At 59.5% G+C, this 13,098-nt stretch overlaps 1 protein-coding gene across 1 annotated transcript in view; it reads right to left on the reverse strand.

Annotated features, from left to right (window-relative positions):
* Nucleotides 1–13,098, reverse strand: part of DNAH17 (dynein axonemal heavy chain 17) — a 33,624-nt gene that overhangs the window by 14,841 nt on the left and 5,685 nt on the right. The window contains exons 18-50 of the mRNA XM_066565938.1: nt 12,762–12,944; nt 12,381–12,666; nt 12,143–12,284; nt 11,684–11,906; nt 11,490–11,606; nt 11,285–11,371; nt 10,909–11,061; nt 10,285–10,533; nt 9,927–10,049; nt 9,364–9,711; nt 9,193–9,284; nt 8,927–9,053; nt 8,571–8,723; nt 7,718–7,843; nt 7,493–7,600; nt 7,241–7,372; nt 6,790–6,950; nt 6,291–6,447; nt 5,938–6,042; nt 5,377–5,534; nt 4,689–4,827; nt 3,957–4,184; nt 3,667–3,804; nt 3,033–3,165; nt 2,721–2,848; nt 2,481–2,629; nt 1,989–2,271; nt 1,726–1,899; nt 948–1,155; nt 688–853; nt 503–605; nt 199–346; nt 5–96 (exon numbers count right to left, since the gene is read on the reverse strand). Of these exons, the coding sequence (XP_066422035.1) occupies nt 5–96; nt 199–346; nt 503–605; nt 688–853; nt 948–1,155; nt 1,726–1,899; nt 1,989–2,271; nt 2,481–2,629; nt 2,721–2,848; nt 3,033–3,165; nt 3,667–3,804; nt 3,957–4,184; nt 4,689–4,827; nt 5,377–5,534; nt 5,938–6,042; nt 6,291–6,447; nt 6,790–6,950; nt 7,241–7,372; nt 7,493–7,600; nt 7,718–7,843; nt 8,571–8,723; nt 8,927–9,053; nt 9,193–9,284; nt 9,364–9,711; nt 9,927–10,049; nt 10,285–10,533; nt 10,909–11,061; nt 11,285–11,371; nt 11,490–11,606; nt 11,684–11,906; nt 12,143–12,284; nt 12,381–12,666; nt 12,762–12,944 (5,319 nt within the window). The remainder of the gene's footprint in view (nt 1–4; nt 97–198; nt 347–502; nt 606–687; nt 854–947; nt 1,156–1,725; nt 1,900–1,988; nt 2,272–2,480; nt 2,630–2,720; nt 2,849–3,032; nt 3,166–3,666; nt 3,805–3,956; nt 4,185–4,688; nt 4,828–5,376; nt 5,535–5,937; nt 6,043–6,290; nt 6,448–6,789; nt 6,951–7,240; nt 7,373–7,492; nt 7,601–7,717; nt 7,844–8,570; nt 8,724–8,926; nt 9,054–9,192; nt 9,285–9,363; nt 9,712–9,926; nt 10,050–10,284; nt 10,534–10,908; nt 11,062–11,284; nt 11,372–11,489; nt 11,607–11,683; nt 11,907–12,142; nt 12,285–12,380; nt 12,667–12,761; nt 12,945–13,098) is intronic.

A 13,098-nucleotide genomic window follows, 5' to 3' on the forward strand; every position in this document is an offset into this window, starting at 1 on the left:
ATACCTGGAATATGTTGGAGAGGTCCCGCAGGTTGAAGATGTAGTGGAACTTGATGGCTGTTGGCAGAAAGTTGGAGGCAACCTTCTGGTGCAGGGCTGTTGGCAGGACAGGGTGGTGAGCAGGCTCCAGATCCCCAGAGACCCCCGAGCAGTGCATTCCCCAGGGGCTCGTCCCACCCCAGTGTGGCAAAGGCTCACCCAGCGCTGCTGCCACCAGCCTGGGCTGCATCTTCTGCAGAGGCGTGGGCATGTTGTGGCGGGCCAGGTGCTGCTGCAGGATGGTGCCGTACACGGTGCTCAGAGCCTCGCGGCTGGGGAAGCACACGGCCAGCACGCAGAAGTGGCGCTGCACAAAGGGCACAAATGGACGTGGGCACTTTGTCCAACAGGGGCTGGCGCAGCCAGCTGGCACTGCAGGGTCCCCTGCCCCATTCCACCCTCTGGGCTTTGGTGCCTGGAGGGTGAATGTGCCAGGCAGAGCCGTGCCCCAGCCCCTGCACACCTGCAGCCGTGGGTCGATGGTGAAGGAGCCCGCGGTCGGGTTCATGCAGGCCACGTACTGGCAGTTGCGAATGTCCTTCAGGGTCAGCTTGTTCCTGTCATACCTGGGTGGGGACCAGCACTGTGACACTTTCCCGGGGATGGGGACAGGTTCCCCCCTTCGTGCCGTGCCCCTCCAGCACCCACCAGTGCCCGTGGTCCAGGTGCTGCCGAATAAGCGTGTGTGGTGCCACGGTGCCGTACTTGTCCACCTCTGGCATGTTCATGTCGTCGATGAAGTAGATCAGCCTTCTGGTGCCAGGTGGGCCAAAAACCCTCCCTGATTTCTTCTCCAGGGGTTTCTCAAGGACGGCTGCAGCGAGAGGAGCAGGTGGGTGGGGGTCAGCACTGCAGGACCCTGCTGCACAGCCCAGTGTGGGGCCAGCTGCTGGCTCTGCGAGCCTTACCCTGCAGCATGGCCGAGGTTGTGTAGAAGTTGAGGGGCACAGACTGCACCAGGTATTCATCTGTGCCGAGTGCTTCCAGCTTGTCCCACATCAGCACTGACTTTCCCGTCCCTGCGTTCCCCACCAGCATCACCGGCCGCTGCTTCTCCATCAGCAGGTCCATGAAGTAGCGGAGGCGAATGGTCTCTGTGGTGTGCACCACGGCTGCCTGGGGAGAGGCTCTGTCAGCCCCTGCATTGCCCTGGCACTGGCAGAGGCAGGATCCTCTGTCGGGGCAGCGTGCCAGAGCCCTGCACAGCGCTCCTGGCAGCTCCAACAGATGGTGCTCTCTGCAGGCAAACCTGGTCCCTCTCTAAAGCAACACCTCCGGTGTGCTCTGTCGTGCTGAAGACTTTCTGACCAAAACCAAGTTATTACACAGAACAACACAGACAGCTCTTGAAACCACCACACAGCCACAGCTCCTCGCCCTTTTCCCTGATAGCTTAGATAACCCCTGCAAGATGCCACTGCAGGAAACACAAATGGAGTGCTAAAGGACATTTTGCACTCAGGCAATAGTCACAGATATTTTGTGAGACTCTCTGAAGCTGCAGGTTAATCTGAAGGTAAAGGAGACATGGAGCCTGAGGCTTCTGTGGGGTAAAGAGAACCACTGGAAGCCATCAGGTTTGATGGGTGCTACCAGTCTGAATCCTGATGATGCTCCACACATTACTGAGGGGAAGACTGTGGAGTGACAGTCAAACCAGATAAACACAGTGCTTGTGGGAAATACCTGTAAGGGGATGTCAGGGTCGAGCTCGAACGCTGGCACTCTTTCATCCCAGAGACTGAATGTCTTCGTTTTTGGATGAATGTAATAGTCAAAAACTGTCCCCTGATTAGGAAACTTGATGACTTTAAATTCTGACAGCCACCACTTGCTGAACTGCTGGCGGTGATCCACCAGCTGGAGGACAAAACAGAGACACTCAGACCCCTGCCACAGGATGGGATGCAGAGAAGGGTGGCAGGTGCTGGGCAGTCCCTTGGCTGTACCTGGTCCTGGAACAAGGCCCCACCAAAGGCCCAGATGCAGGCGAAGACGAAGAAGAGCTCGTATTGCTCCCGGGGTGAGTCTGGTGGGACATTCTGGGGTGTCAGAAAACATTCCAGCAGGGACAGAACTGTCTGTATGGCCGTGACGTCAGGAACGGGGGTGATTGTCTTGAACTCAGACTTGAGCTTCTCCAGGCATGGTGGCAGGTACTTGTCAAAGAGGATCATCAGAGCAGCCTTCTCAGACTTCTCTGTCCTTGTCTCAATCCAGCTGGCCACAATGCTGTGGGAGAGACAAACAGGGCTGCAGCAAGTATCCCATCCCATCCCAACCCACACTGTCCCATCCCAACACACACTGTCCTGTCCCATCCCATCCCATCCCATCCCATCCCATCCCATCCCAACCCACACTGTCCCATCCCATCCCATCCCATCCCATCCCATCCCAACCCATACTGTCCCATCCCACCCCATCCCATCCCAGCTCACGGGCTCCAGCCCAGGTCTGCAGGGTTGATGTAGAGGATCCCAGCCCGGGACACGGTGGCCGGCGTGGCCGTCCGCAGGTGGCTGATCTCGAAGATGAGCCTCATGGTGGGAGTGAGGGGGATGCGCTCGTTGCTGGCCAAGGTGAGAACCTGGGGGAAGTGGCTCGTTGTGGGGGATGTCTGGAGCTGGTCCCCCCGAGATCACAAATGAGCAAAGCCCCTGAGGTGTGATGGCACCAACCTTATTGTCATCCATGACTGTGTTCAAGGACTCGATCCACATGGGATCAATGTCTCCATCAAGGATGATCCATTTGGGCCCATCATGCGTGATGTTGGCCAGGTCACGCATGGCTGTGGAGAACAGACCTGCCCCACAGAGAGACTCGGCTTGTTCCTCTCCACACACAGCCCTTTGCTGGAGGACACGTGGGATTGGTGCTCCCATGAAACACATTCCTTCTCCCTCCCACTCCAGGAAAGAGCCCCAAGGAAAAGTCTTCCCATTGCATCTCACATCCCACAAAGTGAGCTCACAGCACTGGTGTCTCACCATCCTTCCATTCCCGTGTGGCTGGATGGATGATCCCAAACAGCTCATCACAGGTTACAGCCTTGGGGTCCAGGTCCACCGTGACCGGCCTCCTCTTCAGCATTTGGTACGTCTTGTTGAGCGACTTCAGCACCTGTGCAGAGAGGATGGTGCAGCCACAGTGCTGATCCCACCGGGGCAATCACAGCCTTCAGCAGCCTCTGCCTGCGGCGGGGCCACAGAGCCCTGCTCCCACCTGGACTGCCGGGAAAGCCCTGAGCTCCCTGAGCAGAGCCAGCCCCGGGACAGGGCACTGTGTGAGCCCAGGCCCTGCCCCAGCCCTGTCTGCCATCCTGCCGGCTCCACAGCACGCCCAGGGTCAATCCTGAGAGCGGGCCCCTGTCTGCTCTCTGTCTTTGTCTCTGCTCTGCCCAGGGTATCCCTCTCAGTCCCTCCCTGAGCTGTGATCCCAAACCTGCTCAGCTGCAGGGCTGGCACACAGCACCTGCGGGCCTGGCACTGCTGTCCTCTGCCCAAACACTGCTCTGGCAGGGCTGGGGGCCGCACAGCCCTCACCAAGGAGCCGTGGGAGGCCATGGGATATGCTTGGCCAAGGCCAGAGGGGCCCCATGTCCTCGGGATGGTCTGGCCCTACCTGGGACTTGCCGCAGCCGGCGTTGCCGACAACGAAGACGGAGTGTCGCACTTGGAGCAGCTCCTCCAGCTGCACCACCTTCAGCACAAAGTTCTCCTCTGCCTGCAGCTTCAGCTCCACCACGGCCTCACGGATCACCTGGGAGGGAGAGCAGGCACTGACCACCAGCAGCCTTGGAGAGGCTCTGGAGATGAGCTGGCTGCTCCCAGGAGCACTGAATAGAGCATCAGCCTCTGGATCCTGCCAGGACTGGCACATCTCTGGGGATGGTGCCCTGCTCGGGCTTGCACCTTCTCAAATTCGAGGTTCCTCTTCCTGGGAACGTCCAGTGCTGGAAACAGGTCTCCAATCAGCCCCAAGAACACAGGCAAGTCATCTGTCACGATCTTGGGGATATTGAAGTCTCGTAAAGCTCTCATCAGGACCTGGTCCTCTGCAGAGCCGGGGTCCCCCCTCTTTAAGGAGCCTGCCACCACCAGCACAGACTTGATGGCCCGCAGCCCCCAGTCGTAGTGGTCCTGTGACAGGAAGCAGAGAATCACCATTTCCCTTTGGTGAGGGAGAACTGCTTCAAACAGCACTGCAGAGGAACACCCTGTCCATCAGCCAGGTCATCCACATGGCACCCACTGGGCTGGACCTAAACTGAGCTCATCTACAGGAGAAGCCTCTGGCAGTCATGGGGGTGGTTTGGAACTGGGAACCTGACTTCCTTCTTGGAGGCACGTTTATAGTGTAAATCACCTCTCCTGAGATGAATAATATCTGAATGCTCTCGCCTCAACTGGCCTAATTCTAATTCCTTGTTATTCTACTTTTGGGCTTCTTGATTCCTTCCTTAGGGCAGAAAGGTGCCATGTGATGCACCTGGTAGAAGTGGGTCTGGTCCAGCCATAGACCTGAGCTGTGCAGAACTGTCACTCTGTGTGTCACCAGCAGCAATCCCACCACAGTGTGTCAGCTCTGAGGATCAAATGGACTCTTTCCTCTCCCAGCCAGCACTGTGTGATATTGTTAATTACCTGTTTTGACAGCAGCTCTTTGCAGAGCGTGTAGAGAGTGATGAACTTTCTTGCCAGGAGCCTGGCATCGAGAAACCCCTCTGCCACAAGCATGATTTCGCAGATCAGTTCAAAATCGGGGACCACCATAGCGCAGGGTCTAGAGAGGAGCAGCTGCAGTTGTCAGGGCTGCTTACCACGTCCTTACCCTCCCACAGCTCCCAGGGTTTGCCCCCAGGTTTCCCGTGTGATGAACACTCGGCTGCTGCAGTTACACCTGCTGGGGTCTCCTGCCCAGACTCCTTCTCCATGCAGGGCTCATGTCCCACCAGGCTGGGGCACGCCAGCCCTTCTGCAGTCACAGGCTGAGTTTCACCAAGGACAGGGCTCCACAGCATCCCTGTGCCTCCCCTTCCAGTGCTTCACCACCTTTTGGTCAACTCTCTGTTGGATTTTAGTTGAGGGTGGCAACCAACCTGAGTGTGCTCTCCCCTTGCTGAGCAGCCCAGCTCACCCTGCCTGGCCACCTCTGGGGAGTGACAGGACTGTCCCGTGGTGCCAAGGGCTCCCTCTCACCAGGGCCACCACCCTCGGCTGAGGGTGCTACAGGTGTGGCACAGGAGTGCCAGCACAGAGGGAAGGGCTGCAGTGACACTGACCCACCTGAACAGAGCTGGCACCCACCTGAACAGAGCTGGCACTGACCCACCTGAACAGAGCTTTCAGGTTCTCGGGCAGCTCTGTGCGCCCGGCGTAGCCAGGGTTCATGGTGATGAAGATCCCCACCGATGGGACCAGCGAGATGGTCTCCCCCAGGAAATTGAATCTTTTCTTCCTGGCACGGATTGCATCCTGAATACATTTTACCTGCCAGGTGAGCAGAGGTGTTGGCCCTGACTGCTCCCCAAGGTGAGCCTGAGGGTTTGGCTTTGCCAGGAATAATATTGATGTCTTGCTGAAGCCATAGCAGCAGGAGAGCTGCCCTTCAACCAGCTCCTTCCTAATCACCCCAACTCCCTGTGCCAGGTGATGGCAGAGCTGGGGGTTACAGGTCACCAGGATGGACACAGCTGCACTGTGAGGTTTAACTGTGCCCAAATCCCCTGCACTGCTGGGATTCCACCCCCCACCCTGTGTCCAAACAGGACATAGTGGAGACAACAGCGGCAAACTGTGCTGTGAGCCAGGTTTAACTGGGGCAGCATCCAGGACGTGAGCTGGGAAGTCTCTCTGGCACCCGGTGCCGCTGTGTTGTGGGGACAGCACGCACCTGCACCGCAATGACAGACAGGACCTCCACCAAAATGCGATTGAACTCGTCAAAGCAGCCCCAGGCGCCGGTCTGGGCAAGTCCTTTGTAGATGTTCCCACAGGACTGGAGAGAAACAGAGCAGAGGGGTAGGGTTCAGGCACTGCAATCCCTCACAACAGCTGCAATGGGGAATTTGGTGACCGAACTCAAGTGCTGAGAGCTGCTCGTGCCTTACGGACTGTGCTCTTCCTGAGGGCAATTCCCCACAGGGTAAAGCCTCCCTGCTGAGGCTCCCCCGGGCTCCCAAACAAAGGGTCCCTCGTCCCAGACACCCCATGGTTCTCACCTGGGCGCCCCCATCCTGTGCCTACCTTGTAGTCCATCTGCTCGGAGCAGTTGAACACGTAGACCATCATGCCCACGGCCCGGCCCAGGTCCTTGGTGGTCTCTGTTTTCCCGGTGCCCGCAGGGCCAGCAGGGGCCCCCCCCATGTAGAGGTGCAGGGACTGGGTCAGGGTGATGTAGCACCTGTGCAGGGACTGGGTCAGGGTGATGTGGCACCTGTGCAGGGACTGGGTCAGGGTGATGTAGCACCTGTGCAGGGACTGGGTCAGGGTGATGTAGCACCTGTGCAGGGACTGGGTCAGGGTGATGTGGCACCTGTGCAGGGACTGGGTCAGGGTGATGTGGCACCTGGGCACCTGTGCAGGGACTGGGTCAGGGTGATGCAGCACCTGTGCAGGGACTGGGTCAGGGTGATGTGATGCAGCACCTGTGCAGGGACTGGGTCAGGGTGATGTGATGTGGCACCTGTGCAGGGAGGGCCGGGGCTGAGCGGGCCGGGGCAGGGGCGGGGGAGCCGAGCCTCACCTGTCGGTCAGGGGGGTGATGACCAGCCGGGGCGTGTTGCCCAGGTACTCGTAGGCGTACCGCAGCTGCGCGTCGCAGATGTTGGCGAAGCAGTGCTTCTCCCCATCGTCCCAGCGGTGCCGCAGCTGGGACTGCCACGCAAACGCCTGCGAGGTCTCCACCTGCAGAGCAGCCGGCTGTAGGGGCTGGGGGCGCTGGCACTGCCCGCCCCGGCCCGCTGGCACAGCCACACACCCTGCTCGGGGCTGCTCGCCACCTCCCAGCGCTAGGACAGGGGGCAAAGGGGTCCCAGGGCCGTGCTGGGGTGCGTGGGGACCATCCCTCCCCACGGCCCAGCCCAGCCCACACCCACCAACAGAGGTGCCCAGTCTGAATGTAATGGAATGACAGGAAACCGTGCTCCAGAGTTCTGAGGGATGCTGCACCAAAAATTCCCTCTGGTACCAAATACCTTTGTTTGGATCATTTTGCTTATAACATCCCTTGCATGGACATCAATAGTACAGATTGTCATGATCTTCATTCTGTCTCCAGCACTCAGGTTCCCAAGGAGCAGGGAAATCAGGGCATTCAGCCGAGCAATCTGGGCAAGGACAGAAACATTAGGCATAGAGATGATGCCCTCATTTGCCCACCTCTCGATGACTCCTGGCCTGGCAGAGAGGCTCAGGCCAGCTCCAGGTTGGGTGCAGAAGATGCCAACCTGCTTTTTGTTATAATCCTTCAGGGCATTCTCATAACCTTTCTCCAGACTCGCAAAGGCAACTCCAACCTCTGTGGTCCAGGCGATCTGGGTGCACGTGAGAGCGATCTGCAGCAAACCATGGAGACAAGGCAGCCATGAAGAGGAACCTGCTGTGGCTCGGGGTGGGCACCTGTGCCTCCCGGGGCTCTCTGCCCCTCTCAGGGCCCATGCAGCAGCACCCACCTGGGCTGGGTAGTCAAACACCCACTCCTCCCGTGGCTTGTCCTCGTAGGTGCCCAGGGCCTGGGGCATGAGGCTGCGCAGCGTCGAGCGCATGCGCTCCAGCAGCCGGTTCAGCCACACCTCCACCTGAGGGCCACACCAGCAAAGCTGAGCGGGCTCCAGCCCTGCCAGGCTGCACAAACCTTCCCCTGCACACGGCAGTGCCCACAGAGAGAGCCTGGTGCCAGTCCTGCAGGGCACATCCCACAAACCTTCCCCTGCACACGGCAGTGCCCACAGAGAGAGCCTGGTGCTGGTTCTGCAGGGCACATCCCACAAACCTTCCCCTGCACACGGCAGTGCCCACAGAGAGAGTCCAGTGCTGGTTCTGCAGGGCACATCCCACAAACCTTCCCCTGCACACGGCAGTGCCCACAGAGAGAGTCCAGTGCTGGTTCTGCAGGGCACATCCCACAAACCTCTCCCTGCATGTGGCAGTGCCCACAGAGAGAGCCCGGTGCCAGTCCTGCAGGGCACATCCCACAAACCTTCCCCTGCACACGGCAGTGCCCACAGAGAGAGCCTGGTGCCAGTCCTGCAGGGCACATCCCATGGGATGTGATGGGGGTGGTCTGAGGGCAAACAGCCCAGGGGTAAGCACCCTGCATCCCTTGAGGGATGGGGAGGCTGAGCAGGTTCACACCACTGTGCTGCTTTCTACCTACAATGCAGTTGCCATTTCTAGGGCTTTTGGCCAAAAATCTTTGTAATTGCATTTTTATACTCCTGCCAGGCTGTTAGAGCACAAACCAGCAAAACGCTCAGCCCGTCCTCAGCCTGCCCCCTGCCCCAGCCTCCACGAGGCTCAGCTGACCTGGCCAGACAGGTCACAGTCTGCATCGAAGTCCATGTACTCCCCATCCCGGCTGAACATCCCATGGGCCACCTTCAGGGGCTTTTTGTCTGCGTCCTCCTGGAACTTCAGCTTGGCCAAACTGTCAAACAGCTTCGTCAGGTGCCGGGACACCTGAGAGCAGAGCACAGCCACTGTCAGGACCCCGTCACCTGCAGAGCTACCTACACCTACCCCTGAGCACTCCCTGGGCACTGCACCCTCAGGAAGGTGGAGCAGGGATGGTGGTCTGCCCATAGGAGTGAAAAATGTTCTAAAACTGCTCAAACAAGGGAAATGGCACAGGACTCAGCCCCATGCTCACACACAGCCTATACCTCAAGGGGCTCGGTCCCCTTGGATAAAATATCCAGTAGGTCTGCAGAGGAGACAAAATAGAACCGGGGAAAGGCCAATCTTTTGGTCTCCAGGTATTCAGCCAAGGCCTTCTCACAGACTGCCAGCCTGAAGAAAACAGGAAAACCTGCATTAACCCCCATATATCAGCTTTACCCTTTGCTCAGTCCTTGCCTTGCTGATGCTTTGGAGAACCAACCCTTCCTTTGGCCTCCCAAATGCTTCACCAGGATCACAGGATCCTTACCTGTCCTGCAGCGCTTCCAGCTTGGTGTGCAGCCCGGGCTTGTTGGTGCATTCAATCACGTTGGGAGTTTGTACTGCATCAGCCATTAGATCCTGAAGAGGAAAAACAATTCAGCCACCCCAAAGTGGCAGAGAGCTGCAGGGAAAAGGAGAGGGGGAATGGGCTTCGCACTCGGAAATCCTCGTCAATGGTGTCAAATTTCTTTGACTCCTCTGGCAGTTGACTTCGTGTGTCTTCAGATGCTATGAAGATTGTTTCCAGGTGACTCCACTTCCTCTGTACCTCAAACCAGGTGTTGATAACGGTGTCAGTGGTTGACAGCTTCTGCTGCCAGTCCTGCGCCCTCTGAAGGAAGAAGGCTCGGTACTTGGATGCCAACACGTTCTGCAGCTGCATTTGGTTGTCCTCCAGCGTCTCAATGAGCACCTCATCCATCTTGAGCAGTGGGAGCTGGGTCCTGCCGTGGGGCTCATACTCAAACACCATTGCTGCCCAAGTAGTGTCCAGGGCATTCAGCACCTGTGGTTGGGGCAGGAGGGTGAGCTGGGGGCGGTGGTGAGGGCCCAGCCCCTGTGGGGAGGCAGGGGGACGGAGGAGTGGCGGCTCCAGGCATGGCTCCATGAGCTCTGTGTGCTCCCTGTGGGCCCCAGGAACCGGAACACGGGACTGGCAGCCACGGAGTCACACTGGCACAGGGGTCTAGCAAAGCAGGGGAGGAGCTGAGCCCCCTTTACCTTCTCCATCCCAGCCTCCTTCGTCGCTTTGTCCACAATGCCGCGAACCTCCTCCTCAAACTTGTGTAGGTTGAGCTGCAGCAGATCCGCCAGGGTGGTGTTCTCGGACATGGTGAATTCCACCTGGAGCAGAACCAGCGTGGTTGGGCCGTGGGCTCCCCTCCACAGAGAGGAGTCCAGCAGCTCACCCAGACCAGCTCTTTAACACCCACGTTTAGAGACCCCACACAAATATTTGCACGTGGCCAGATTTGAACCTAATGGCCCCCTTCCCATGCTGGGTGTGGATCTGGGGAGGCTCCTGGGCCGGGGGCTGGAGGCTCCTGGGCCAGAGATGGGCAGGAGGGCTCGGGAGCACCTTGGCTGTCTGCATGAGCTCCTGCCAGTGCCGGTCCCTGATGGCTGGGTTCTGCAGCTCGCTCACGGCGCGCAGGGATGTCATCATGTTCTTCATGCTGCTGTCCAGCCCCGTGAACGCGTTCCAGCCCTTCACCTCCTTATCCAAACCCCGGATGTCTTTAGCAAATTTCTTGCACTCAATGTCCATATCTTCAACATTAAGCTCTGCCCACTTGGTTGTGTTCCAGCTGGCGATGCTCAGGTTCACCTGGACCAGGATACATGTCCACAACATGGGATTAGCAGAGGCATTCCTGCCCGGGCAGAGGAGCAGTTTACCCAGTGCCTGCACGCCCTGTGTGCCCACAGGGCCCCACTCATGCACACACCACGCAGACCTGCTCTAAGAGTAACAACCTGCCCCATGTCTCATCCTCCCTCTGATGGCAATGAGCTCTCTGAAAAGCTGCAACAGCTCTGCAGCTTTGGTTGGCAATGGCAGCTGGCACCAGGTGCCTGTGCCAGGTACCTGCACTGGGTCCCTGTGCTGGGTGCCCATGCCAGCCACGAGCAGCCTGCTGTCCAGTCTGTGCCTGGAAGCAGGGTTGGGCCCTGTGCCCTGCTCCCAGGGCACAGCACATACCAGGGTGACCATGTCCCAGAGGTCCTTCAGCAGGCGCAGCTCCTTGCGACACATTTGGAGCTGTTTGTACTCTGGGACTGACACCTCAAACAGTGCAGCTGACGTGGCCAGGGCTTCCATTTCCTTCTCCAAGACCGTGATGCTCTTATGTTGCTGGGTGGAGGAAAGGAAAAGGTGTCAGCCAGGGACTGTGCATCAGGGACATGTCTCTGTTCCTGCAGAGGTTCCATCCCTGCTGCAGGTCCAGACCCTCCCTGTCAGCCTGGGAGCTGGAGCCAGACCTGGAGCAGCTGCCCCTCCCCAGCACCCAGTGTCAGGGGTGGCCAGGCAGGGCCAGTGGGGACAGCAGTGGCCCTGGTGTCCTCCCCTTCCTTACCCTGTTCAGTGACTCGTAGGGCTCTGGTTCTGTGTATGAGAAAGGGGCATTTTCCTGGAAGCTCTCCCAGAAGGCGAGCTGCTGGACCTGTGTGGGAGCAGTGGGAGCGTGGGGCTCGTGAGGGCAGCCAGGATCCGGCAGCTGGGAGAAGCAGCAGAGTCCTCCCAGAGCTGCCCAGGAGCTGCCTCCCCGCCCCAGCTGGCACCTCAAAGTCCTGGCACTTGCTGCGGATGATGGCGGCCTCGGCCGCCTGCAGGGGCGCCGCGCTCTCCGCCACCCGCAGGCACAGCTTCTTGTTGCTGTCCCAGCTCTCGGGCAGCTTCTGCAGGGGACACCAGCTGGGGTCACCAGCCTGGCCCCAGGGAGCCCCTGCCCGGCCCCCATGCCCGAACAGCCCACCTGGAGCAGCAGGTGGATCTCCTCCGGCATCTTGTCCCCGTAAGTCTTGAGCAGCGCCACCGTCTCCTTCAAGGGCTCAAACATCATGTCGGTCGCCTCCTGCCTCTCCCTGACCTTCGCCAGGTGCGCCATCACCTCCACCAGTCCTTCATAGTCTCCCTCCTCCAGAGGTTTACTCAAGCCGGCAGTGGACTCTTTGATGAAATTCTGCAACTCCTCAAGACTGAGAGGACAGTGATGCTCACCAGGTGTCCCTGGGGCTTGGGGCTCACTCTGCAGGCCATGACCCCCAGAAACCCACCCCTGAAGGTGCCTGGAACCTTCCCCTGGAACCTGCACCTCCAGGGCTGTCCCTGGGTCAGCCCTGCCCTGGCACACAGTGGTGCCTGTGCCACAGCTTAGCCGGGCTTCACCCAGTGGGAGCACCCTGTCCCTGTGCCAGGGCTGGCCAGGCCCTACCTGCTGGTGACGTGCTGGGCGAGGTACTGCCGGAGCACCACGCTGTGGCCCTTGATGGCGCTCAGCAGCGCCTTCTTGAAGGGGCGGCAGTCGCTCTGCAGCCACCCCCCAAACACCCTGGTTTCCTCAAACTCCAGCACCTCTTCGTGCAGCCCCTCCAGCACGTCGATCTGGGGATGAGAACGGGTCACAGGCTGTGGCTGGCACCTCTCTGGGCGCCCAGTGTCCTCCAGGGCACCCAAGCACATCTCAAGGCACCCATCCCGCACCTCCTGTTGAAAGAGTGCCAGGGGCGGTATCCCAGGTGCCAAGGGCTTCTCTGGCTCTCCTTTGGGCTCTGCCTCTCCCTCTTCAGTGTCCAAGGTGAGGAAGCGCTGCAGGAACTCCTCGGGGGTCTCCTTCCACAGGTGGGAGTGCTCCTCAAAGCTGGCACTGAATTCTTCACCTTCTGCCATGGTGCTGACCACCAGCGACATCAGCTGCTCCTGCATCCTCAGGAGATCCTGCTGCTCCTCCAGCGCCGCCTGAAGGGCCAGGCAGAGCTCAGGGACGGGCTGGGACACGGCCACCCTCGCCCCCTTCCTGCTGAGCTGGGAGCTGCTGCCTGCCATGGACTCACCTTGTAACTGATCGCCCCCTCCAGCAGCCGCGGCATGGAGGCTGCCACCCCCTCCGTGTCCCCCAGCAGCCCCTCCACCAGCACCAAGAAGCTGTCGCCGGCCCCCACCTCCAGGGAGGGCTGGTACTGCACCCGGCCCTCCGACAGCTCCATGCGCACCTCGAACAGCGGCGACACCTGGGCCTGGAACGGGTCAGGGCCTGTGTGGGGCTTCTGTCCCACCGCCCCACAGCCCTGCAGGCTGCAGGGAGCGCGGGGACAGCCACGTTTGGCACTGACCAAACCGGCAGTGGGCGGTGGGACACCCCGAGCCCAGCACCACTGCCACAACAGCAGC

This window comes from Molothrus aeneus, chromosome 26 (assembly GCF_037042795.1).
Source record: "Molothrus aeneus isolate 106 chromosome 26, BPBGC_Maene_1.0, whole genome shotgun sequence".
Lineage (NCBI taxonomy): Eukaryota > Metazoa > Chordata > Aves > Passeriformes > Icteridae > Molothrus > Molothrus aeneus.